At 48.0% G+C, this 26,061-nt stretch overlaps 4 protein-coding genes and 2 non-coding genes across 6 annotated transcripts; 2 read left to right on the top strand and 4 right to left on the bottom strand.

Annotated features, from left to right (window-relative positions):
* Window positions 1–2,460: 2,460 nt before the first annotated feature.
* ATNIH1004_007797 (uncharacterized protein) lies at window positions 2,461–3,917 on the bottom strand (the record flags this gene model as incomplete). The annotated part of the gene is made up of 2 exons (XM_033572413.1): window positions 2,461–2,810; window positions 2,846–3,917. 2 exons carry the CDS (start codon window positions 3,915–3,917, stop codon window positions 2,461–2,463), a joined length of 1,422 nt encoding a protein of 473 aa, XP_033425728.1.
* Window positions 3,918–5,078: 1,161 nt separating this feature from the next.
* ATNIH1004_007796 (DIL and Ankyrin domain protein) lies at window positions 5,079–7,925 on the bottom strand (the record flags this gene model as incomplete). The annotated part of the gene is made up of 4 exons (XM_033572412.1): window positions 5,079–6,584; window positions 6,659–7,063; window positions 7,128–7,570; window positions 7,676–7,925. The coding sequence occupies 4 exons, from the start codon at window positions 7,923–7,925 to the stop codon at window positions 5,079–5,081; spliced, it is 2,604 nt and encodes an 867-aa protein (XP_033425727.1).
* A 707-nt stretch (window positions 7,926–8,632) lies between these two features.
* LTE1 (mitotic regulator LTE1) lies at window positions 8,633–13,825 on the bottom strand (the record flags this gene model as incomplete). The annotated part of the gene is made up of 3 exons (XM_033572411.1): window positions 8,633–8,880; window positions 8,941–13,349; window positions 13,437–13,825. The coding sequence occupies 3 exons, from the start codon at window positions 13,823–13,825 to the stop codon at window positions 8,633–8,635; spliced, it is 5,046 nt and encodes a 1,681-aa protein (XP_033425726.1).
* A 5,118-nt stretch (window positions 13,826–18,943) lies between these two features.
* ATNIH1004_007794 (M13 family metallopeptidase) lies at window positions 18,944–21,013 on the bottom strand (the record flags this gene model as incomplete). Its single annotated transcript, XM_033572410.1, has 4 exons — window positions 18,944–19,021; window positions 19,084–19,484; window positions 19,543–20,641; window positions 20,690–21,013. The coding sequence occupies 4 exons, from the start codon at window positions 21,011–21,013 to the stop codon at window positions 18,944–18,946; spliced, it is 1,902 nt and encodes a 633-aa protein (XP_033425725.1).
* A 2,551-nt stretch (window positions 21,014–23,564) lies between these two features.
* On the top strand, window positions 23,565–23,636 carry ATNIH1004_007793. Its single transcript has one exon. It is a non-coding gene; the product is annotated as a tRNA-Trp (tRNA).
* Window positions 23,637–25,460: 1,824 nt separating this feature from the next.
* On the top strand, window positions 25,461–25,532 carry ATNIH1004_007792. Its single transcript has one exon. It is a non-coding gene; the product is annotated as a tRNA-Trp (tRNA).
* The last annotated feature ends 529 nt before the right edge of the window (window positions 25,533–26,061 follow it).

The following is a 26,061-nucleotide window of genomic DNA, read 5'->3' as shown; positions in this document are numbered from 1 at the left end:
CAGTTGGTTAATACTGTTTACTACGTATTGATAAATTATTGTATTATCTGTTCATTTTTGAGCTTTGTTCGTTTATCTGTATTTACTTAGAACCTAGCTACGGGGTATTCACTATTCTACTATTCTACATCTTGTTGAATTCTGCATTAGTAACCTGTCCACGTGAGTTGCATGATATTGTCAAGGTGCTCCATCCAAGCTCACTCAGGTACAGAACAGTTGTTGTTCCAGGGCCGAGGATCAACATGGCTCCTGAAGGTAGACTATTAGTACCTTTCAGTGCACCCCCTAAGCCGAAGGCGGTGCGGGTTGCACCACACCGTAAATGCAATTCGCACCGTAAACCCCAAATTCATGCCATTCCCATTATCTATCGCCTTTCACCCTGAGTATCTATCCAAAAAGGCTCATTTCTCTGCTGCGCTGCTACTCCTGCATCTAATAATATAGAACTCTCCCCCTTAGGTGCCCTGGGTGGTGGTTAGCTGTACAATTTTGTCCACTGCTTATCCAATCTCTTCTTTCTTTTGTATAGCTTCTTTCTCTCTTCTAACCTTCATTGACCGATTGGCATCTTTTGTACTGAGTATACCAGAGTCTCCGTTTTTCGGAATCTCTCTCTTGGTAATTTGTCGCGTCCGGGGGGCTTGCATCTGTCTCATTCTGCCAACTGTATCGCTCATTATCGCAAGCTCCTCTGCTTATGTTTATAATGGTAGAACACACGCTATAGGCCTCGCTGGAGCTTTGGTGTGAGTCTCTCAGTGGTAGATATCTTCGAGAGCTACTTCTGGTTCTTTTCAAGGTCTTGGGCGCTCTTTAAGATCAGGCGCGGAGAGCTCTGGTATAGGCAGAAGTGCATCTTGAGGCTTTTGGATAATATCAGAGCCATCGAGGGTATGTACCACGTTTTTTTAAAAAAAATTGCAAATAATTCACTGGTTAAAGGTCTTGTTTCGCACGCCAACAATATCTATAAGGAAATCCTCCTTCCGCACCGGTATCCCACCCCACTGAGAAATAAAGTTATTTTGCTTGCGAAAATGCTGTTTATAGGTAAGAAAAGGCTTGCCATGAAGAGGCTGGCAAATATTAGTCGTATGAGGCCGAAAACAAAAAGGAATAATATTATAAACCTCGCAGAGTTATAGAAATTCAACAGTTTTATAGGACTTATAGCTGTTAAATATTAACACACGTTTTTCACCCCTTTTCGTCCGATGTTTTGTAGCCTCATAAAATTTTTGAAGCCATCTAATAGCAAGTGAATCATTGATATATCCCTTCGGCGAAACGGCGGTCCAAAAGTCTGGTAGATCAGGGTGATTATACCAGCTTTCTATAAAACTTTCACCTTAAAAAATAAACAGCGGCTCCATAATCCAACCATCGGCAGCGATACACTTAACTGCTGTGATATTCTCTAATCGAACTCAGCAAGATCAGGGCATTTTCTCTTTGTACCAATAACCTTCCGCGCTTTCCCCTGGCCAGGTTAGAAGCCGCATTTGTCGAAGTTATAGATTAGGTATAACGGGAGAACTTTAAGTATATTTACAAGCTAATTAACATGCTGTAGGTATCTAATATTCTCTGCATTAAGACGCTTCTTATCCTTTGTTCTCTGTATCACAGGGCCTAATATAAAATATTCTGGGAGTTGCTTCTCGAACTGATATGCCCACATCTTACTAACTCTATCGCCCGATTCGCCCACTCTGTGAGCATCTCAGGGGTAACAGGGAGATATAAGTCGCGCATACGAACAATCCACTGGATTAGAGCTTTCTCCTGATACTTATCAAGGGCCTTATTTTTAGGTATACGGGTGCTGCGAGCCTGTTGTCCCTGGCGAATGCGACTGCGTAGTGTATCATATGAAATGCCATATTCCCGCGCAATCTTCGCTAAATTCGGTTTTTTTTTTTTTTTTTCCGCGCTGGGCGGCTTCGCAGGCCTTGAGTACACCAGATTCATCTACCTTCAGCGCCTTTGGCATGGTGGGTGGATGGGAATAATGTTAGAAAAATAAATGGATGGAATTTTGGGTTTACGGTGTGACAATTTGGGTTACGGTGTGGTGCACCCCAAGCCGAAGGCACTGGAAGGTACTCATCACCACAACGGATATAAAGGCAGGCTACGCTAGTAAAAAAATTCCCTGCACGATTAAACACATTACAGAAACAAATATCAATAACATAGTGGTATCGGTCTATGACAAAGTCCCCCGTAAATTTTTCCGAACAAAAAAAAAAAAGAAAAGAAAAACCAGCATCCCTGCTGCTGGGAAGAAGAATATGTACAAAGATACCCAAAACGACGACAAAACTCTAAGAATATCTAGCCAGTACCAGCCAGTCGAGTCCTCTCATGCGCTATACACGGATCCATCCCGCTCGGCGAGTAGAAGGGGCACTTGAGGCCATCTTTCACTTGAGGTTTTATAATATAATATCATTAGGCCGGACTGCTGTCTGCATCGGATTCATGAGGAGCGGTTTCGACACTCGATGCGTACTGCACTTGAGACGTCGAATGCGAGAAATGGACACTGCTATCCGAGCGAGACGGATATCCGCTGCGATCCAGGTCATCCGCTCGAGTGAGGTCCTTCTCGGAGCAGGTATCCTCCGTCGACGCCATCGCCCGTGGCCCGGGGCAGTTTACACTGGGTCTCCGGTTGACGGACGGCTCCAGGCCCCGAAGCTCGGTTGAATCATCACTACGCTGGCGGATGTGCGTGAGTTGCGAAACTGGTTGCCGCTCCATCGCGGCCGGAGAGCCCTGGCGGGAATTCTGGGACGAAGCTGCGTGAGGGTCGGACGGACGGGAGGACGGCAACGGGGCTGGTGGATGCGGCCCAGATGCTTTCCTTTTGCGGCCTGGGGAGCTCTGGTAGTCCGGACGACGAGATGATGCGCCGTCATCGAGGGGGATTCCTGTCGGGTCTTGCCCGCCGGCGTGTTGAGTTGGGACTGCGCCGGAGGCACCCAATGATGGAAATAGAGGGACGGGGGGGAGTGGCGTGGTTGGATCTCCGACTTCCCGGCCGCCGGCTGGGTCAACGGGACTGACGAGCCCGGGGCATAATGCACGTTGCTCAGATTGATAGGTGGCTGTTGCTGGGGCTGTGACTCACTGAGGCTGACTCGGGACACAGCTCGGAGATCCGCAGGGCCATTGGAGTTCGAGGGCCTCCCAAGCGATTGAGCAGTCGAAGAGTTGCTGGTAGTAGACTGTACCGGTTGGGACAAAAGGACTGCGGGCCCCACCGGTTGCACCGACGGGGGCCTGTAGACACTGGGGGGAATCGAACAAGAGTCTCGATGGGCGTGGGAGACCCGCCGTTGCGAATGCGGCAGGCCTGGCGGCGGAGGGGCAGCTGGCGCCCGAGGCGGAGGGGGAGGCGGCGGTTGAGCCATATACTGCTGAGTGACTTCCAGTACGGACTGGGGCATGCCGCCTTGACTGATGCCGGCGAAGATGAGCGGGATCATGTGCGGAGGCACGCCGGCGTGCAAGGAATCCCGCAGCATACTCTGTTCGATACGGCGCTGCTCGAGCCGCAGCGATTCCTGGCGGGTCTTCTCCTCCTCCTGCTTCCTCCGATCCTCCTCCGCTCTCGCTTCGAGCCAGGAGGCGTAGGACGCATCGGAGCCCTGCCGTTGCGGAGGCGGCGGAAGGGAATGATGATGCTTCATAGCGTTCATGGCCGCGAAGCCGACATCGGGCGGAGGCAAAGTCAAGGATGGAGGACGTCGCCCACTCTGAGATGACTCCATCGAACTTAGGGGTTCCGTGACAGCCGAAGAGGAAGATCGTGGGGCGGCAGGCATAGACTGACGGACAACGGCGTAGTCATGAGGCCCTTTCACCCCGCCGTTCTGGGAAGAGGGTTTGAGAGTAAGCAGCATCCTCGAAAGGGATAGAAAGCGACCAGGTGACGGGGGAGGAGCAGGGGAGAAGGAGGGAAGAAGGAATGCGAACAGTCGGGAAGCAATTGACAGATAGGCAGAAAGATACTTTAGGAGACCAAGAGACTGAGAGAAGGGGGATTCACCACCCCAATGCTGGGAGCGACATGTCAAAGCATCCCGAGGGGCCCGAGTCAGTGGACACCGATGAAGAGAGGTGGAAACCAGGCAAGCCGCAGGGCGACAGGCCAGAAAAACAAGCATAGGCAGCCAAACAAGCGTAGAAAAGAAGCCCAAGAAAATCCCCAGATCGCCCAATCAGGGAATTGTCCAAACAGGAAAAGCCGACTTACCCGAATAGGCCAGGAGCCCGGAACACACTAGCCAGATCGGGCAGTAGCAGTCTGCCTGAGAATGACGCGGTGGCTGCCTGACGCGTGGGTTGCGGGGAAGGTAGAATGACGCGGCCGATTCTCGGATCCGCGGAGAGAGAGATAGAAAGAGACAGAGAGACAGAGATAGAGACTGAAAGAGAGAGACTGAAAGCGAGAGACGATAGTCAAGTGGATCGTTGGTGTTGGACACTAGGGCGTCATCGTCTGACGACGCAGAGTAAGGCTAGTAGTGTCTGTATAGTGTATCGAGTGGGCGGGTCGGTCCGGTTGAAAGTTCCAGAAGGACGGCCAATGTCTTCTTCCATCGGCACTGGAATGGTGAGCGATCCATCCATGAATGAATAAATATTAAAGAAAGATGAATCAAAAGAAAAAAAATAAAAAGAAAGTAAGAACGGAAGAAGATGACCCAATCCATCGAAAGAACTGATGCCAATGGCTGAGGATGAAGAAATGTCGATGCCTGGCAAAAGTGGATCGTAAACGCCTGTCGCGTGCGATTACCAAAACGGAGGCGTGTTTCACCCGATGCCCCAATCGGGTAACCCCCCGGGTCATCCACAGGCGCCCTTACGACCGTTACATCCCTAGTCTCAATCTCACCATCGTTCAGAACAAATCACTTCTCTTATATACTCAGTCCCAATTCCAAATCAAGATCTAGTGCGCAAAGGGGGTATATCACACTGAGTCTCTCTCCTCCAAACCTGTTCCTGTCGTACTTCTTTCGTTTCTTTCTCACCCACCGACACTTACTCCAACAGTTTTACCCATCGCGATCGAATCGACTCAGGACCTCCGGCGGTACCGTTGGAATATACTTGCGCGCTCGTTCTCGATTCGTGCCTCCCCAGCCCGCGCCATAGCTGATCAGCATGTCCGTACTGGTTGGTAGCGAGAAGGGAAGGGTCATCGATGGATCCAGGAAGATCCCGTGCGCCCCATTGCGCTCATCCATCCGCATCGAGGCGTGGATAGATCCTGGTGAGGCAGTCGACGCCGATGGGGACGCCTCGGACGCTCGAGGTGTCGCTGGCTCCGGTCGAGGTGTCTCGGGACGCTCCTCTGATCCTGCTCCTGCCGTCGCCGTTGCCGTCGTCTCCTGTGCCCGTTGCAGTTTCGCCTGCTCCCGGCCTAGGAGATCCGGGTCGCGTTGTAACTCGATCAGAAACTTCATCGCTGGCTTGGTCAGTCCTTTCTCGCCCACCTCGGGTCGATATGACTTGACCGCGTGCAGAAGCTGGGCCGGCGTCAACTGCTGCAGCTGAAGTAAAGTGGTGACGAGCGACTCGAAGTCATCACCCAGCGACGAGAAGCATTGCAGCCACTGCAGGAGCTGGATGACTGGCGCCAGGTGCCCACGTGCCGCCTCCATGGTGCTTTCGCCGGTGCAGGTGGTGGACCCGTTTTCGTAGTGCTCGGGTTGTCGGTTGTTGTTGCGGGCCCAGTCCTCCAAGGTTGATACGTTCATGCGGATCTGCATCGCCTTAGTCCGGGCCAAGTATCGTTTGGTGGTCATAATGCGGTTGAAGATCTCTGCCCCCAACCAGTAGAGGAGCTGCGAAAGAATCTGCGTGGTAATGATGGAGTGGACATCGTAGAGGTCAAGAACGAAGAGCGTCGACGACAGTAAGGAGGTAATATTCCGCGGCGAGATCTGGGCTCGCCGTCGAGGGGAGGGCGGCCGGAATCGCTTCTCGTCCAGTTCTGGGGCTTTGGCCTTGGATTTGGGACGAAAAAGTTTCCATTCGTTCTGAAAATGGACATCCTCTAATCCTGGGATGGTTTCATGGTCCAGAATGGCCGCGTCTAACACTTTGTTCATCCGGCGCTCGGCGTCGCGAATGATCAGGATGAAGATCTCGTTGATCAGTTCGGCCAGGTGCAGCTGGAACTCCACCGTAGCTTCCACCAGGCCGCCGTCCTTTTTCAAATAATGTAGAAGCAGGGTGGCGTTGGACATCCAAAACGCAAGGATCGTCATGTCCCATTGATGGCGTTCGACCACATCGTTGATCTTGTCCGTTGCCGAAACCAACAGATTGGCCAGGAGTTCGGGGCTGGCATGGTAATACGCGTACCGCGCACTGAGGAAAAGGAGATTTGCCGGGACGGGTTTTTGCGACGGGGAGCGCTGCGGAGTCATATTGGTGATGATAATGTCCAAAATCCTTTCCAATTCGTTCTCCTGGAAGACAAACATCTGGTCGTTGAGGCATCGATCCCAGACAAACTCCTGCTGTTCTTCTTCCAGATCCTCTTCATCAAGGGCCTACCATCCAGGAAGTTAGTCTGACAGATCGTCGACAGACAGTAGTGACAGAAGGGGTGGGCAGTTTGACTTACGTCAAATTTCTCGTCCAGCCCCAGGCTCGACAAGTCCACTTCCAAGTTGATTGCACTCTCCTCCATCATCATGCGTCGTTTCATCTCATTCTCGGCGATCTCCTCCTCGAAGCGACCGTGCGCGAATCCGGAATCGTAGAAATCGTCCTCGATGGCACTCGGGCCAAAGCTGTAGCCATTTTCATGTAGATACTCCGAGATTTCGCTGCCTGGCTGAGCGAAGTCGAACGCCGTCCCGCCAGATGAGGACTTGATATCCGGAGACGCTCCGTGGTCGAGGAGGATCTTAGCGATGGTTTTGTGTCGGTTCGTCATCGCCCACATCAAGGCACTCCATTGATTACGATCCTGCTGGTCGACATTGGCGCCTGCATCCAGCAGGGCTGACACCACGTCCTGATGTCCCTAGTCGAAGTCAGCCGACGTCCCCGACGTCGCCACAGTGGTAAAAAGGGAAGGGACCACGCACAAAGCAGCTAGCGTAGATCAGCGGCACCGTTCCCTCCTCATCCGGCATATTCACATCAACGTAGTCCTTTGCTTTGCCTTGCACCAGTTTGTGAACGCGCTCCACGTCGCCGTTGCTGGCGGCCATATTCAACCCCCGCTGGAGAATATCCCGCCTCTCCGCTTCCGATAGCTTCTCATCGGTAACGATGGTATCTTCGTCGGCCCCTAGCGAGTCTACCTCTCTGTGGGCCGCCTGCGCCGCAAGCATCTCCATCAAACGGGCATCGCTGTCCTCTAGTAGGGCGGTGGAGGTGGATTCGTTATCATCATCTGCTACCGACGTAAGACCGCGACCATAATGGGCCTGTATGGTATGTTCGTCGTCATGCGAATGGTCATCCAGAGCCAGACTGAAACTCAACGGTTTCGCAGCCACGGGGGTTGTGAGAAATTGGGATTGACCTACATATATTCAAATATTTATGTCAGTACTCCACAACTCTTAGACCCGGATCAAATGACCAAAGGAAAAGGAAACGAAAAGACGAGATCCAACTATTCCAATACGAACTTCTGCGGCCGGCCGTGTCCGGGATGAGGAAGCGAACTGGAAGCACAAAGAAAGGAAGGATTGCGAACCTTGCCAGGCATCGTACATCTCTGTCTCTTGAGGGATCATAGGCACCGAACGACGGTCATCCAATGATTTTGGTAAATCGTCTGGAAGACCAGCCGGGTGAGGGTTTTGGGGCGAGACACTGCCGTTGCGACCGTCGAGATCGTCGGAGGAGCTGCGGGGAGAGGTAGTCGACTCCATCGTGGATGAAAGAGGAAATGATAATTAGGCGGGGGAGGTCAAGAAGCAGTTAGGGGTGAGGGAGGATCGAGCGACTAGCTCCATGGAGGAAGAGAAGAGAGTTGAGATAAAATTGGGTATGAAAGCCTTCTCCTCCTTCGGTTGAGAAGGGATAAAGTAGGGAGGATTGAAAAGGACAAGAAATAGAGAGATGACAGATAGAGAGAGAGAAGGCGGGTACCCATGTTGGTGCCGCCTCAAGTAGATCAAAAGGGCCAGTGATGCAGCTTTCTGTTAATCTCAAACAAAGCTCCACTTTAGACACGGGTAATTAGGCGGAATATAATATTGTACTATTATTACTACTATTACTCTCTTCTTCTTGTTCTTCTTAGCAGGTCAAGAATAAATCAATGAATACAACGCTGCCTCCGGAGGAATCATGCAAATGCTGTACGAATAAACACATCTCACGCAGATGCCAATGCAAATGCAAAAATCTAGTGTACAGAGAACCAGTTCATCATAATCAAGACATCATCATCTCGTCCAGGGATATATCCATCGCAGCAGACGCAGGAATATCATCAAGGGTATTATTAGGATATATGAAAAAGTGCAGAAAACCAAACAAAACATAACCAAATCTAAAACTCCAGCATGCGAGATTTTTTTTTTTTTTTTTTTTCTCATATTTGTACATTCCGCAGTGCCCCTCCCTGAGAGGATCAAGCGAGTTGTTTGCTGCGTGTTTGGATCTCCTCTTCCGACAACGAAGCAATCCAAAGACAGCGCTCGATAATGCCCGGGACCGGCTCTAGCGTGTACTTCGTACTGGCATCGATCAATCTCAGAAGACTTTTGACGATTTTGGCCGTCGTGCGGTATCGCTCGAAGTTGATCAATGGCTCCCCATCGTGAGCTGCCACCTGGGCTGGCTTCTGTGCATTATAGGTGAGGTCGTGGACATACAATCCTATTATTCAATTAATCAACATCCCACTTGCGACCAAAGAAGTGAAGAAAGAAAACCTACCAACAAACGGAATGCAGCCCTCCTGGGCATCCGCCGTCTCCATTTCCACTCGGAGATCGTGGAAATTGCGAACTGGCTGGATGAGCAGTTCCATGTCCATCAGGAGGCGTCGGTCGTCCGCTGGCACGCAGGCCCATGTGCTCTGGAGTCGGGAGCAGTCGGTCGATGACAGGGCAATGGCAATCTGGAGCATTGTTGCGTAGTTGCACATTCGGCGCGCATGGACGGCAGTGTGGATAAACTTGGAGATGGTACATGCCCGCTCGTGGACGTCGCGTGTGAGCATAATCTCCGACAGAACCCATTTGACCATGAGGTTGAATCGACCCACAACCAGGTCAATGCCTCGGCGCTCGTCGTCCAGGAGGAATTGCACCCAGCTGAGGGTGGAAGGAGGACAACTGCTCCATTTCATGTCAACCAGGTCCTTCCAATCCACCTCACTCAGTGCCGCCATTTCCAACAACGTGAACTGCTGCGCAAGTATCTGAGACTCGCAGGAAAGCACAAATGGTACATGATCAGGCCCCAATGCTTTCAGAGGTTCATGGTGTTGGCGGTCCTTCTCCGACCTGGAAAGCACGTCACCCGAGACCTGCTGCATGGCAAATGCCCGGCCATTGGCCGGTTCAGTATACTTCTTTGTCGGCGATGGGTCCGGTGTCAGAGGCTGCGTCTGGTATAGAACCGGTTTCAGAGCAGTCGCACAAGATGCCACAGAGTGAGGGTTCTGTATCGTCATTGGAGGAGAGGGAGGATGATGGGCTAGAGGATGCGGAGGGAGTCCGAGAGAGGAATCGCCCAAACTTCGTGTGTCCACAGAGAGTCGGTACATTTCCATAGCCTCTTCGTGATCTATCAGGTCAACAGAGATCTCAGAAGATAGACCTGAGAGGGGGCTAGAATTATTCCTAGAATGTCTGGATCCAGATAGGGGAAGCGTTGACCCCCGTGGAATGCACTTGATACTTTCCGTCTTCTTGACTATATCGAGCGACGTGTGCGACGATCCCACGTCGGAGGCGTCACGAGATGAGGTGTTGCCTAACTGCAGCCGCGGGGGTACAGTAGGGTGCGAAGTCACCCGGCTCGTCACAGGCTTTTTCATGGATTCGTCGCTCAGTCCCCTCTCGAGAAGCGGTATGGAGTTGTACGAGTCATCAGATTCTGCGATAGAGTCCGAATAAGGTCGGCGATGAACAAGTCGACTACGGACTGGCGAACAGGCCAGAGGATCCCCGGTAATGGTGCGGTGTCTCTGAAGGCTAGTTTCGAGAGCCGGACGACTATACGGCCCAAAATATGCATTACCATGGTAGAACAGCTCTCGTTCACGGGAGCTACCCAGTGCTTGAGTTGACTTCTCTGAATGAATGAGGGGCGTCCTGCTGGATCCCCATTTGCCTTCGAGCTTCAGCAACGTTGATTCAATCCCTCCATCATCATCGTCAGGAATTTGAGCGAACCGTGCAATAGCCGCCTCGAAAGAGCCCTGTATATTCTGCGACGAATGTGTCTGGATTAGGGAGAAGTGCGGATTAGGAGGCACAAGACTAGTCTGGGGCCTGGAGTCAGCATCCCTGAAGCAGGTGGCCGCACTCTCGGCGACAGAACTGCGGTCCATCGTATCAGATCCACACGACCCTGAGCTGGTGCACATCCGGAGCCCCAGCTCATTGCGCATTTGCCGCAAGTCGCCCCCGGGTCTTCGGCGAAGCGTTGGGCCAGCTTGTCTCTCGCAAGCTTCCTGGGGTCGTTGATATACAGTAGGAATGTTCGGGTCATCACCTATGCTGACAAGATGCTTGGAGATACCACTTTGAAACGAGGCATACTTTCGAAGGCGTAGAGATGGCGAGGTCCCCCTCCATGTTTCAGATCCGCGTTCTGCTGAGGTTGATCGCCGTACGGCGGAAAATCCAGGTGGACGCAAAAGCTGTGAGTTTCGACGCAGCGACCTCGATTCCATATCATCATAAAAAATAGTCGATGAATTCTCATCCCCTGCTACCGTCGATCGTTGAGACACGGAGAGAAAAGAAGGGACCTTAGGGGCTGCGGGCGTGTACTCCACGTCGCGAAACCGAGGGGACCGCCCCAGTCTTGTGGCCGGGTTTTGTATTGCTCCTGACATGACATGGCCACACTGGCCGGCGTCATCTACAATGACAATAGACTCACTGCCTTCCGTTAGTCGGCTTTTTAATCGGGACCGGTCGAATGGGGCAGCATGTAGAACGGATTCCACATATTGACCCGACCCTCGCTGTGGATTCTTCCCCTGGAGAGCCGTAGTCCCCTGAGACGGATCGCTTCCTTTGGAGTGGGCAGGGCCGGTCACAGCATTCTGGTACAGCCGCAAAGCTTCGTCACAGAGCGTGTCAATCCTCACGGGCTTCTTGGTAGCTGCTGCTACCTTTCTATCTCGGTAAGCATCAGACCCAAATACAACATTGTTCGGCAGGGCGGATGTTTTCCCTCGGACTGATGGCCCATTTGGATTGCGAGAAGAGGCATTTTGCCCGCCGTTTCTGCTGTTCAGCGCCCGACGAATCGACCCAATGATTGTCTTCATACCTGAAGTCGATGACGAAGGTTTAGAGGTCACGTCTGAATTACTTCGGTGAACCGAAGCAGGTGTGTCATTCGATGATGGCAACGGCGGGGAAGGTGGAGCCATGATAGTCATGTACGACTCTGCTGGAGGGAAAAGCTCGCCACGTATTAGCTCACCGAGGGGCAGGACCTCTTGGGCCGGTAAGGAACCCTGGTGGTCGAGCTTAAGGAGTGGCAGAGGCGCTCTGTCATCCCGGACAGAGTCAGAGAAGCTGCCACTGCGTTTGTGTGCATGGCCATGGAAGGGTAACCGTCTCAGAATAATAGGCGAGGAAGAAGGGGGGTCTTGTGCTGGGTACATTTGGTTCTCTGGAACCACAGGTACTGGATAGGGGGCCTTCGTTCCAGCGTAAGACATAGAGAGGCGCTTCGGCGATTTGGGGGGCAACGAACAAGAAGTTGCATGAACACTCCGATCACTTTTTGACGATATGGGCATACTTCTGGCTGTGGTGGAAGAATTTTTGCGATCATGCAGAGTGGCATGATAGCGTTCACTCTCGTGGATTTCGCCCCCCTGGTTGCTTTTGGTTAAAACGACGTTCACCGGACAGCCGTCACGACTGCTATGGTCTAGCTGGGGATCACCGCCGGGGACGATGAGGTGATCTGGGGTTTGATATACACCGTGTTGATCGTGGAAATTCCAGTACGCGGCGCATTTTCCATACCAGCAACGCTTGAGATCAATGAGAATTTTCAGATCACTCATGCCACCACCATGTCGAGCTTTCACGTTTTCGTACAGGTCGTTGATAGTCTCGCAGAAACGACTGCGCAGGTCGTAGTCGGGGACGAAATCGTCGACGAAGTAATTCAAGATCCAATGTCGGAGGGCCGCGAACGTGCGAATGCGGATAATCCTCCCATCGTCCTGGAGGCGATTGATCGCCCATTGCAGCCGCGCAAGCAAAAGTGCGAGTAAGATGCGGGTGGATAGATATGACCGGAAAGTGAGGAAGAAATCCGACACCAGCTCATAGTCCATGAAAGATTCGGAGGATATCTGCGCAACGATCCGCGCTGGGGTGGCAGCACTAATATTCTTGCTGCCCGGTACGTAGCGGACAACCGATCCGTCATCCATCTCAGACACCAGGGTTTCGAAGATGCTCGGCTCAATGGGCTCCTTCAATTCGTAGAATACGGGCTTGCCGGTAGCAGAGGAGTGTCGTGCCAGCTCGATGGCCGCCGCACCCGAGAACATAGAGGCCGCAAATGAAGGTCGATTCGGGTCCGCGTAGACATCACGTATTGGGCCGGCATCCTTGTTGTCTGTCAAGAGTCGCGAAGTCCGAAAATTGACCGACGACGACGTTCTCGAGTATACAGAGCTATGCAGACGCGCACTTCCACCAACATTGAGTCGCGACATGTCCAAGTGATACTGAGAAATCGAGGTGTCCAGGGTCGGGCGTAAAGATCCATCCGCAGATTTGGGCCGATCTTTTGGACGATCAATGAAAAGTCGAAACTCCCCGTGTTGTCCTAGACGTGAGGTCGACCGTTGCTCTGAAATGGTCGAGAACGAGCGCGCCCTCTGGTGCGGCCGAGGCCGAGGGTGATGATATGCAGATCGTGACTCCGTGTAAACCGATTCGCCGTCCTCGCCACTCTCTTCCAGGATCAGCTCTGGGCGAAGCTCAGATAGTTGGGAATTCGACCACCGAGAAGGGTCGTCCGCAGCATGGCCACTGGACGCGTGTGGGTGAAGGTATGCCTCTCCGGATTGGTAGACGGATGAGACAAATGGTGAAAAACAAGATTCCTGGCGCGGTGGGTTACGAATCGGTCTGCGAGATGGTAGGACCAGTTAGCTATTCTGTTCCAAGACTGTGATACCCACGTTGTCCATCCAGGGCATCCTGAGCCGATCTTACCTCAGGAATATCTTCCCGTTTTGCCCAACGTTAGCAACGGCGAAGTGATTGGGCTCCCGCGCACCTGCCAGGGTATCACGCGGGGAAACAGAGAGATCAAGGCGCCTAGACGACCGCTTGTGGAGTAACTCTTGACTGTCCTTGACACGAAGAAGCGAGGTGGTCATTCGCTCCTTTGCGGCTTTCAGACCCATGCTTGTTTTGGTCCCCATGTTCCTCCCCTGTGCTACCGTGTGTGCACGACGTAGATTGGACGTCGCATACTGAACCTCGGTCTTTTCGGGGGCACTGGCATTGGGAGATCGTTCAAATAAAGCCGACCATTGGCCCTTTTGCATTTTATTTGGCACTCTCGCAAGGTCACTGGGAGTTGATGAGGGTGAGTCCATGGCGAAGAATTCAATCACAGCCACTTTTTTTTTTCCCTACACCACCACCACCGACCGAAGGATCCCCCGTAAACCTGTGAGCAACCAAAGAAAGCCCCGTCCGCACTTGTAGACTAAGGAAGAATTAAGTGGAATAGGAATGCAGGAGCAGCCCAGGTTGGGATGGCAATCCGTGCTTGCGACACGACATGACCAGACCGAGGCAAGTGTAATTAGCAGAAGTTGGGGTGACGAATATCCGACATGGACGGTGGTAAGTAGACACAAAGAGGATCAATGAAACAGCCAAGCAGGAATGATAATTCTCTTGTGACAAGCTGAGAGTAAACAAGAACAAGGAGCAAGAAGAACAAGAGAGATCACAACAGACAAAGTGGAGGCCTCGCGTGGTGGAGCCGACCTAAAAAGAGAGCAACCGAGTGAGACGCGCCAATGGTCTCATTAATTAATTAACGTGGTTGACTTCGATCTTTAGTGGGGACTTCAGACTTGCAAAGGAGGTTTTTTAGTTAATTTGCCTATTATTGATTTTACTACATATGTTTTTAAAAAGAATAAAAAACAAATAAAAAAAGGGCAGAACTGGACAGGTGCGGTTCCAACGGGCGGAACCATCGGAGAAAAGAAGATGAGGAAAATCAACCGCGTTCAGTTCCATGGGAACTGCGCCTCGTTACGGTTATTTTTGTCGTCATCCTTTGGATCAATCAACTGCTTGGTATCACCTCCAGTCTACTCCATGTGCGCAGGAAGAGTCGGTCAGCTGAAGGACGATCTACGTAGTCCCTTTTAGATCGTTCTAGGACTGAGGGGAATGCTGCATCTTCCCTACATACTTTGTAGGACAGACGGCAATTAAGTCAGGATGAGCAGTAGGATACACATAGTAATCGTCGTCGTCATCGTCCAAGGAGCCAACTAATTCAGAATGGATCCATACTGCAGTGGAGAGGGTCATACTAAGTACTTAGTACTTCTTCCATATTCCTTCGCAAGGCTGTCGCCATCCGCTTCAGATCATATCAACCAGAACTATTGCTATTAACAAACCAATATCACAGTGCTTACTCCCAGCAGCACGGCATTGTTGCGATCCTCGCTCTCTGAGGTCATCTTGCAGGCCGAGGGGATGTCAATCGTAAAATTCCGGCGCTTTGTCCTCCGTCCACGTTGAAGTCATCGCATTCGGACCAAAGTCGACCCAAGGCGCATTTTTCCTGGGGAATTCTTCCAGTTCCCGGATGATAATGAGCAAATAGAATGTCTTTCCTCTGGTTGGGAGTCATGATACATACATGTTTCACTTCATCTCAGGTACCTTGCTAGTATGGGATGATAGAAGTGTCTATACATCTCCCCAAAAACAAAGACATATCAGATGTCGCAGGGTGGTTCATACTCATCACAGTGTATTTTGCCTGCTACTCCACATCAAATACGTCAAAAGGACCAGTCCGCAATTATAGCGAATACTAATATCGGCTTCAACTCGTCCATCGCAATCCTCCTGGGCCTGTGCAGCAATGGGACAGAAAATGCAAAATGCATGGTCTACGCAATTCTATCAAGAGTGATACGAAGCGTAGTAATTCATGGCCTCAAGAACAGGTCGATCCCATGAACCTGTACGAAGTACTCGTACTTGGCTGTTTCAGGGCTTCTCCTGCCGAGTTAGAAAGAATAAGGCATTTCCGATCTATCACGTCGAAGGCGACCGGAGACCCAGAAGTCTGTAATTAAGATCGAACCCCCGGAAGCGGCCACCCCTAGAATCGGCCACCCGCATCAAACGCGTCGAATTCCACTACTCTTTCTCCTACAACCACCACCATCATTCAAAATAACTCCTAATGAAAATACTATATCTCATTGCTCTTCAAGATATTTAGAATAGTGTTTATACTTGATTAAAAGCAGTTTCAAATGCATATAACATCCCCCGAACAACCCTCTGCCGCAGAGTTGCTGGTTATAAGGATAAGCTGCAAAGTCATCATCAACAAAGATTAAGTCTTATACAAGAGAAATTCCTAGCTCAATGGATAATTAAGCAGGATCAGCAAGAATTTCCTCCCTCCTATGCCTGTGTACAAGAAATGGCCCATCGAATCATAGATATGCTTAGTCATAGATATGCTTGGAGTTAATGCCACGCTTGGCAAAGAATAGGCGCCAAAATTTATAAAACGAAATCCACAAGTTGCCTTAATGGTTGGAAGACGAACTGGTGCCTTCTGAACCCAAAATACCCAGCCAGATCAAGTTGAAGCCTTCTACAACCTCTTTTCTACTATAAAAACAAGATACAATATACAACCAGAGAATATATGGAATATGCATGAGCATGGAATTGCCTTAGGAGTATATATAAGTTTCCAGGTTCTTGGAAAGGCACGAAAAAACTATACTTATATTCAATCTCCTGAATCTAGGGAGCGGGTAACTATTCTTGAGACAATATCCGCCTGCCGAGCAAAAATCTGGCCACTTGTTATTTTTAAAGGAAAAGATTCACAAACTTTATAGCTTTCAGGGGAAAATATACCGTATTAGCTTATTACAACTTCAAAGAATGGATGGACATTACAGATATTGATTTATAGTGGTTGAAGGATTAATTTCTTCCTGAAACTAAGCCAAACAATGATTCCTATCGGATGCATTTTGGACGGGCATAAGAATTATAAAAACATAGATTTTCTTTGATAATGTTATTAATATGAAGTTTACGTTCCTTTTATGCCTCCATATTCTTACCACCTTCTTTAGCCATTGTATTTAGGGTCATTTTCATCCATAAAATCTCATTGTCGGCCGGGGATAGCCGAGCTAACTTATTTGGATAATGCCTTGCCAGTTAAGACGGAGCGCTTTGTTTAATGCTATCAAAGGCTCGTTTGGAGTTATTTAATCTTCCTTATTAAAAAATGGATGGAAAGCGGCCAGTTTACATCCTGAAACCCTAAATCCTTAAGTCCTCCCAGCTCCGAATTCAGCCAAAACACCAAGAAATTCCCAAAACACCAAGCCCAAAGTGTCACAGGCTGAACCTGTAACATACTATATAGGGCGCTAGATGCGACTGATCTTCGATCAGTCGTCTTGTACCTTTTTATATGGTCAAGTGGTTTTATCTCTACTAGCGCAGAGACAACCAAACCATCACACAAAGTGCACTAAATAGGTCCTGATCCATTGCATACAACACCTAGAGGCCACCGTCAAATTTATAGTAATATTAAGCTTCTAAGGCAGAAGCAAGGTATAACTAAAGATCTTCGGCTAGTCGTTTATAAAGCAGGCAAGGCAATTGATCAACTCCAGACAGATAAGGCAGATTACCAAGATACTATCCACAAGCAAAAGGCACTTATTGATCGCCTATCTAGCCATAAAATTAGGCAAAAGCTAACTACAGATCCAAATACTAAGTTTCTAATATAGAAAATATCAAGAAGACAATAGAGGAAGTAGAGGAGAAAAACGACGATATCAGGACAAACTGTCAGGGGCTGAACCCGTAGAACCTATGAGATAGGTTATGTACAAAAAGGAATCGTTGAAGGGAAGAAAGGAAGAGGAAAATGAGCGGTAAACAAACAATGTGGAAAAGTCACGTGACATGGATCGAGGGCCGATGGGCTAAAGGTGCCAACAGGGCCAAAAGGGACAGTAGGGACAGTAGGGACAATAATAGGGACAATAGGGACAGTAGGGACAATAATAGGGACAATAGGGACAATAGGGACAACAGGGATAATAGGGACATTGGCCCGAGAGGTCAAATGGGCTCCAGCCCTTTACACAAACATGGGGAACATGAAGCTGAAAAGACGTCAGATAAAGTGCTGCAACGAGCTCTAGAAGAGTGTTTACTTGAATTCCAAATATAGTCTATATTAGTGTTGTTGGATGCAGTCAAATGTCAAACTCGGTGGCCGATTCTAGGGAGTGGCCGCTTCCGGGGTTCCGATCTTATCTATAACATTCTCGTGCTCCTTGGGGAACACCCCCAATCAATCTTGCATTGGCGAGTTCTTGGCTATGATCCATATTCCATGTGGAGTACGGAATACGGAATACGGAGTACATAAGTTATCGTCAACCCTTATAACTAGAGGAGTATGAACGCCAGTTGAAGAGCCCACTGTAGTCTCACAATTAGCCCACCAAACGGCGTCGTCCAACAAGGAGCACTAGCCCCTAGAAGGGTCAGTTCCTAGATTGTTTTAATTGGCATTTAACGGTTCCTGACCATCTGGCTAATCAAAGAAATCCCAAGGACCTTTAGAGTAGTAGTTATGTAGTAATATATCGGCCCCTCTTGGTCCCCTTTTTCTCTTACGGCTCTCTTCATTCTCACAATGTGACCCCTACAAGTGGAAATATTCACAATTTCAATGGAATATTATTATCGTATTATCCCCTCTGGAATCTTTGCAGTTGTTTGTATTAAGAGGGATGTCGATCAATTGATTAATCGATATATCCTCATTTTTCAGCTCCCAAATTTCCATCTTCCGCCCCATTCCAACCCAACCCACCAAAAACAATGTATCTGATTCCCCAGTCATGGGAGTGGCGGGCTGAAATGACTCGGGATAGTTGGAGACTTGCAAACTGCTAATATGTATGTAAATTAAAAAAATAAAAACTATGGAGTACAGGTATGGTGTTTTCTAGTTTAAGTAGATGAGCAGTATCGCTCTCGACGCACAGAACACACCCTTATAACTGGATTCACAATAATGTATTATAATTTCTATTCTTATTTATGGGATATGATAGGATATCATATATTGATGGATGGAATTATATAACTTCAGGCAAATTGAATGCCCTTCAGTGGTCAATATTAGTGGGTGACTATAGCATTCCTAAATACTTGCGCCGCTGTCTGATAAATGAATCTACCATAAGCAGTTAAGCACTTACTGGGAATGATGTATTATCCTGAAACAGAACAAAATTCCTAACAGCGATACTGTCTACATTACATTGAATAACGTCATGATAACCAGCGCCAGCATAACTCCCCGTGAAAGACCAAAATATGATTCCATATCTGGCCCAAGTAACTACTTAATTAGGAAGTATATTAGGGTGCATCCTATTCCGCTACCAGAGCTTGCATACAGGTTCCTTGCTGGGACAGTTGAAAGCCTCCTTGAACTCAACAGAGTTTGCCATCGTCCCCTACAGTACTTCTTATTAGCGCTATTCACGGGCTGGTTATATTAAGGGAAATAATCACTTACAATGATCCGGGCCGGCTTGGGGGCGTGTGGGTCGTTAAAAATGGCCTCTCGGGCGGCTTCGAGCGTCGTCTTGCTACACCACCAGTTCGCATACGAGACGAAGAAAAGCTGCTCCTTGGTGAATTCAGAGAGTCCGGGAAGATGAGGATCAGGGGACGCTTCGTCGCGTTTTTTCCAAGAATGAAAGGCCGCCGCGAGACCTCCAGCGTCTGCAATGTTCTCCCCGAGGGTTAGACGTCCATTCACATGGAGAGGCTTTGAATCCTCTCCCGGTATGGTAAAGTTGGAATACTGGTCGACAAAGCACTGTGCCCGCTTTTCAAAGCCTTCCACCGTCTTGTCATCCCACCAATTGGTGTAATTCCCAGTCTCATCGTAGTGTCTACCCGTCGAGTCGAAGGCTGCAACACAGTATAAGCGGAAGTCATCCGTATCGGATTTATCAAGTCCACTACTTACCGTGTGAAAGTTCATGCCCACTGACCGCCCCAAACGCTCCATATGCCAGGTAGAGAGGGGCGGCCGGGCCATAAAAGGTTGGAGGCTGCATGATGCCCGCAGGGAATACGATCTCGTTTCCAGGAGGATTGTAATATGCGTTTACAGTCGGGGCGGTCATACTCCATTCATTTCGATCCGTTGGCATCCCGAGCTTCGACCATGCCTTTCGGAGACCAAACTTCGCGGCGGCTTGAGAGTTCTCAAAGAGTGTGTTATTTGATATCTTCAGGTCCGCGTAATACTTCTCCACATCCGCCGGATCCAACACATTGGGACTCTTGCTTGGATAACCAATCTTTTGCACAATGTTTTCCACTTTCTGAATTCCCAGTTTTCTCACCTCGGGAGACATCCAGTCTGTCTGGTGGAGCGTAAACATAAAACGCTCTTTTATATCGGAGACGATTTGGTCACCAAGATTCTTTGATGCTTCAGAGAAGGCGTCAAGGACATAAAACCGGCTAAGAATCCAACCTAGGTCTTCATCCAAGGTCGCGATGCATTTGCGCCACCGATCTTCAGTAGCCTGCGGGTTTTTGCCTGCAAGTTTGTTGTTGAATTCCAGCAGAGGCTTCATTTTCACATCTTCAATATAGTCCACATATGCCTGGATAATCTTCCATTGGAAATATAGCTGCACTGTCTCCCTTGGGGTTTCCTTCAAAATAGTCGACAATGATTTCATATACGAGGGGGAGCCGACAATCAAGCGGTCGGTCTTGTAATCCGTAGGTCCCAAAGCTGCAATGATTCCAGATAAGGAAATCTGCGGCAAAAGTGACTGCGTATCTTTAACACTCAACGGGTTATAGTATTTGGTCACATCTTCCTGGGACTGCGTGTCTGGAGTGACATCGGCCAATCGTTTTTCAAATGCTACCACATCACTGATGGCACTGTCTGTTTTGGTATCAACAAACTTAGCAAGGACCTCATCCAGCACCTTGGAGTATTCGGCCACCAGGTTAGTGTTGTTGTAATACTCTCTTGCCGGAAGTCCGATTTCGCGGAGTGGGTTAGCAAAAACAGCAATCGAGTCCGGGTCACGATCATCAGGCTAAATGGTCAGCGCGGTTACAGTACGAGAACAAGGAGATAAACTAACTGATACAAAAGTGGACACCAGGGCTTCAACGCCAGACTCCATAAGATGCAGAATTGCATCTGTCAGGTTGACGTCAGCACTTGTGGTAGACCCTACAGCATATACTTTCTTAAAACTTGCGAGTAGGTCCTGCAATGGTTTGCTACCGCGATCCTTCAACGCTGCTTCATCCATACATGCACTGTAGGCCGCTTTTAATTTCCCCATATTCTTGGCGTCCGATGGCTCAGGGTCTTCTGGCGATTCCAGTACATGACGGAGTCGTGACTGAGCTTCTTCGGCCATAAAAGTGCCGGCAAATATCGACCCTTGATCAGGACGCATGTCATGTCTTTCTCTCCAACCTCCACAAACATATTGATCGAAGTTGGTGCAAGGATCGATTTTCACATGGTTAGGGTCTAAATTGTAAAGAATTTCAGAAGCAGCGTGCACACATTCAGGTGTCTCGCAAACTGAAGATGCCACGCACTGGGGGGGGATATGCTCAGACGGACTGCTTGCTATATGCACATGAGTCAGTGGACTTGGCAACAATAGGTGAGTGGTTGACAAACCCGGTAAAAGAGACCAGAGATAGTAGGAAATTGAAATAAAAGATAAAATCGCAAATGGATGCACCATGATGACCTGCCTGAGGCTACAGCCCTTGAAGGATAGCTGTTTGTCGGAGCTCATGTCTTATGCCGAGCGACGCTTGTGATATGTAGATGACATGCCTGCCAGGGGGGTAGCTTATATAAGCCTAGTGTAAACAGAAGTCAAACATAGGAATCCAACTGGATGATTCTTTCAAGAGCCAGAATGTAAAATTGTGAGGCAGACAGCTCCACCAATTCTGTGTATATTACATATTTGTCACATAGCTGATTGTTCAACTTGATGCTTTTGTTGTTCTAAACGGTTTCTTCAGGCCAACTATTGGTCCCAGGCTTGAATAATTAGCTTACTACAACTTCGGGTTAACTAGTAAATCCGAGCGTCTTGCAAATCATATCTATCCAGGTAACCATGTTCCGTAAGCGGGTGCCAGCTCATCGTGGTCCAGAAAATACGCTAAAAATACGTCTAAGTTAGTTTTATAGTTAACTAGTTATTGATTCAGGAAAATTACCATTCAAGCACCTAAAAACCGATGGACTCTTGGAGAGCCATATTTGTGGTATTTCTGTATCGACACTAGTATTTGACGAGTAGGATTCTATAAGATTAATTCTGCCCTTATGGTGCTTTTTCATGCCTCTTCCTTTAGGATATCTCTTTTTTCCTCTCTCTTGACAATTTCTACACTCAATGGCTACCAGACTATAAGGAACCTCGATCGTCGGACCGCTTTAAGATATATGTAGGGAAGTCTGATCATTTCTCACGTTGCGTGGCTTGTATATCCATTCTCACAATCGAATAAAACCTTTGATAGGATTGTCACATACCGAATGCACACTATTTTATTCTCCTTGCTTCCATGTACAATAGATTTCCCTACTACTTAACTGAGTATTTGCCTACTACTCATCGACACCTGGCCAAAAAGCCATGATATCGAACTCCAGTTCCCGCCGTTTTCACATCTTCCTCTCAGCTTTAATTCTTCCATGGTCCCGTTTCTGAATTTTTTCATGCTCTTGATCTCACAGAGATGTCAAATGTTTTTAATCATTTGTGCAGTTTTGCGTGAATTGGAGAGGTATCCTGGAGAGAACAACTGCAATCCTAGGATGATTACTGTACATGGGGTGAACCAAAAATCTTTTGGTTCACCCAAGCCACTATTTATGTGTCATTAACAATATGAGGGAGGATGGAAGCTTGCCTCTTCAAAAATATCCAAATATCATCTGCCCGTGTTGGCCATTTTAGAGGATCTCCTATGAACAGCATACCTCCGGTCTGCAAGCATTTCCAGAGTAACCAAGGTTCTTCTGCTGGCTGGAGAGGCCTTTGATACGGAGCAACTTGTCGCCTTTTCGGTTGAAACGTATTAACTCCAGGCCCTCTCCCATGAAGATATTGGTGGGGATATGGGCCTCATAATTGCCCTTGTCAAATGGTATATCAGTTGGGGCTTTGATTATATTCTTCCAGCTCAAACCTGTCTCCTTCCCCCATAGTCGGATGAGATTTCTACCTAGTTCTATGGGTAATGAGAGTGTGAAAGGCAATAAATGGGGAATTAACCACTAAATCGGAGCCCAGATCCCCTTTATGAACGAGGCATGAGGTGCCGGCTTCATCTCGCAGGTCGATTCCTTCTTTGGTACTGCATCCAGCTTCAGAAAGTGACACCTAAGGCCCGCTTTTTTTTTTTATATTTGGCGGGTGGGAGGGCGTACACTTATAAAAACAGGCATTTCCTTTTTGGTATAAGTTGGTTCTCGTCTTGGTTGGGGATCGCGCATGGTAACCATTCACTCTGTTGATATGACAAAGCAGCTCTGGAATATTTAAACTCCATAGACGATAGACTTATTGTCTTCGCCAATCTGAAGTTGGAACGCCAGACCCAAATTCACTGAAAACAAACCGGTCCTATAAGCGATTAGCATGTGTAATATTTATGGACCGGTTAGGGAATTCAAGAAAAGAAAGGATCTTGCAGAGTTGGAGATCGAGTTGCTGGTCGCTCAATATGAATTTTTTCCACCATAAAATTGAACAATGTATAAAAGTTACTGCTATGAAAAACACATTCTGTCTTGCTATTGGCATATTTGCACCCATATTCACGGCCCTTTGCCTCGCAAACCTGTATAGAGTCAAGGTTTATACTGACTGTCAGAAGTAAAACCCGGAGATTAGAAAAGAGAAAGGAATATATTCAAAATAAGAAGACTAATTTATATAATCAAAAAGGCAACTTCAATTTAACAGGCCTGGACCTGTGGCGCAACGGTAGCGCGTTCGACTCCAGATCGAGAGGTTATCGGTTCAAATCCGGTCGGGTTCATGCGATTCATTTTTTCCTATTTTACCTCTTCAGAGTACATTATACGCTGCTTTTGGCTTTTCCCTTGTTGGAAAAACTGTCAACGGACTTAGAAGTACCAAAAATAGCAAGTGGTAGGAAAGGTGCATGGCTCATGCATGGTAAAGGCCAATAAATGGCCCACTTGATGATTAAGCGCATGGGCCATGAATCTCTGGATTTTATTACATGTTGCGTTCTGCTCTGTTTACCGTGTTGGGAAGGAACGAAATGCTATATTGGTCTGTACGGTTCGCCGTACCTCTCGCTTGGTTGTCGTACAACCTACGGTCTCAAAGGCTTCAACGAACTAACAAGGTACACTAATATCAATGAGAGTGTCTGTTCCTGTTTCCCCCTTGAGCTAAACGTGCTACATCACAGAGTTCATATCTAGACACAGTAAACATACCACCCCTCCTAAGACTATTTATTGATCTTATAGATCGTTATATAGTTTTCCTAGATATAGGCCAAAAAGAAATACCTTACTTTTACTATATGTAGCACATGTCGTATGATCATGTCTGTTACTGTATCACAACCCATAAGAAATGCTAAATAAATTTCTCAAAATTTCTCAAAATGACGTATGTACTCAGAAGGCTTTGCAAGATCAAAATATCCCAGACCATACCATACTACTCTGCAGAAGAGAAGTGCGCAATATCCAGAGCCAAGTGTTTGTCCTTCCTTTATTTCCTTATAATCTCGAGTGTCATATCGTTAGATCCTTAGCCTGTTTCGCCGAAGTACAGTCTCCAGTTGTCTCCACGTTACGGAACACCCCACAGATAACAGAGTATGTGACAAGCAGTAACCCCTAATGTTCTTCTCCGAATACTGCTAAAATCAACCTACAAAGCATAGGCAATGGAGATATATAGTGGTCCGGCCAGTGTAGTGTATGACATGCAGGATAGGATGCATCCCATCTACTACTTAGATACTTCAAGTACGGACATTCTAATTGTCCCTGGCCAATCCTGGGTGAGGAGTCAACGTAGTCCCAGTGACCTGGAATTACTTCTTTGCTCCACACTCCCACATGGCGGGTGCCAATACTCCATAAGTCATTACACGCCCTGTCCAGGCCAACCTACAATCTCATTGCGTGGACTAGACTAGTTATAGCATAATGATTCCAAGACCACCCGTTATCGGTTAAGCCTGGTGGGTGTCGTGCAGTAGTTACCCGAAATAAGGCGTTAGGCGCTCCGTACTTGTCGTATATTGCTCTTTAGTGGATAAAAGAGGGAAACGCAGCACTTTATTCTTATGTATTAGTATCCTGATCAGCTGATGCTCACGGTGACATATCGAGTGATCGCCATGATGCTCTTCCCGACATTCAATCCCTCTCTTGTCGAGAGAGTTTTTTACCTATCTATATCTGTGTAACGTGCTGACATGCTGTATTGGGCTGGCAGTTGATTGTGGATTTCTGGCTTGGCATTTCAGCCCTATCAAGCCCCTGCCCTAGGCTCTGGTTATGCAGAGTGTGATTTTTGTTTGTATATTTTCTACGTGGTTCTATATATATATATTTTTGTCCTAGATCATGCCCAGGTACACGCACACTTACTTGACGCACTCCAATATAGCTTATCTACTCCGTACCTGGTAACATATACTTAATACAGATATATTTTTTTTTCAGTATTAAATTACTGAATATGATTCAATACCACTGACCTGCCTGAATGAACTGTATTATAATGTTGTTGATGCCAAAAGTCATTGGGCATAGGATGTCTAATAATCGGGCTTACAAATTCAAATAAAATTATAATTTACAATATAAATGGGCCTGTGGCGCAACGGTAGCGCGTTCGACTCCAGATCGAAAGGTTATCGGTTCAAATCCGGTCGGGCTCACACCCCTTCTTTTTTTTATTGTTCCTTATTTATTAACAATAAATAGCCTACTCTTCTTCAAGTGGAAAAATAGAGTCATTATTACGGCTTTTACAAAATTAAGGTGTAGCTAAGATGCATGAATATCCGCATTGAGAGAGAGAACTCCGGTACCTGAAATTGTATATCAACAACACCACGCTCGGCTCACCCAAAGAAATGCGGTCACGATAGTATGTACATATACATATATGTATGTATGTATGTATGTATGTATGTATGAGTGGTGGTAATATTTGTTACATAACTTGCTGATTTTCTGTCAGTTGTGATCATTGTATATGTGGTATGTATAAACATGTTTTGCGTAATACACTGGGAGGCGCAACTCGCTTCACTTCCAATCAAGCTCGCGCCGTTAAAATCATGCAGACAGATTTAAAACCAGAGTACGTGCCCCAAAGAGTGCCTTAAGGCGTGCACAAGTATGTATAACACACAGCTGCTTGGCTGCAGTGACGCGGAGTACTTTGCTACTAGTAGATCAATT

Source organism: Aspergillus tanneri (genome assembly GCF_003426965.1).
Source record: "Aspergillus tanneri strain NIH1004 chromosome Unknown AapTan_7_pilon_pilon_pilon, whole genome shotgun sequence".
Taxonomy (NCBI): Eukaryota; Fungi; Ascomycota; class Eurotiomycetes; order Eurotiales; family Aspergillaceae; genus Aspergillus; species Aspergillus tanneri.
The sequence above is the reverse complement of the archived record's forward strand: the minus strand, read 5'-3'. Positions and strand labels throughout refer to the sequence as shown.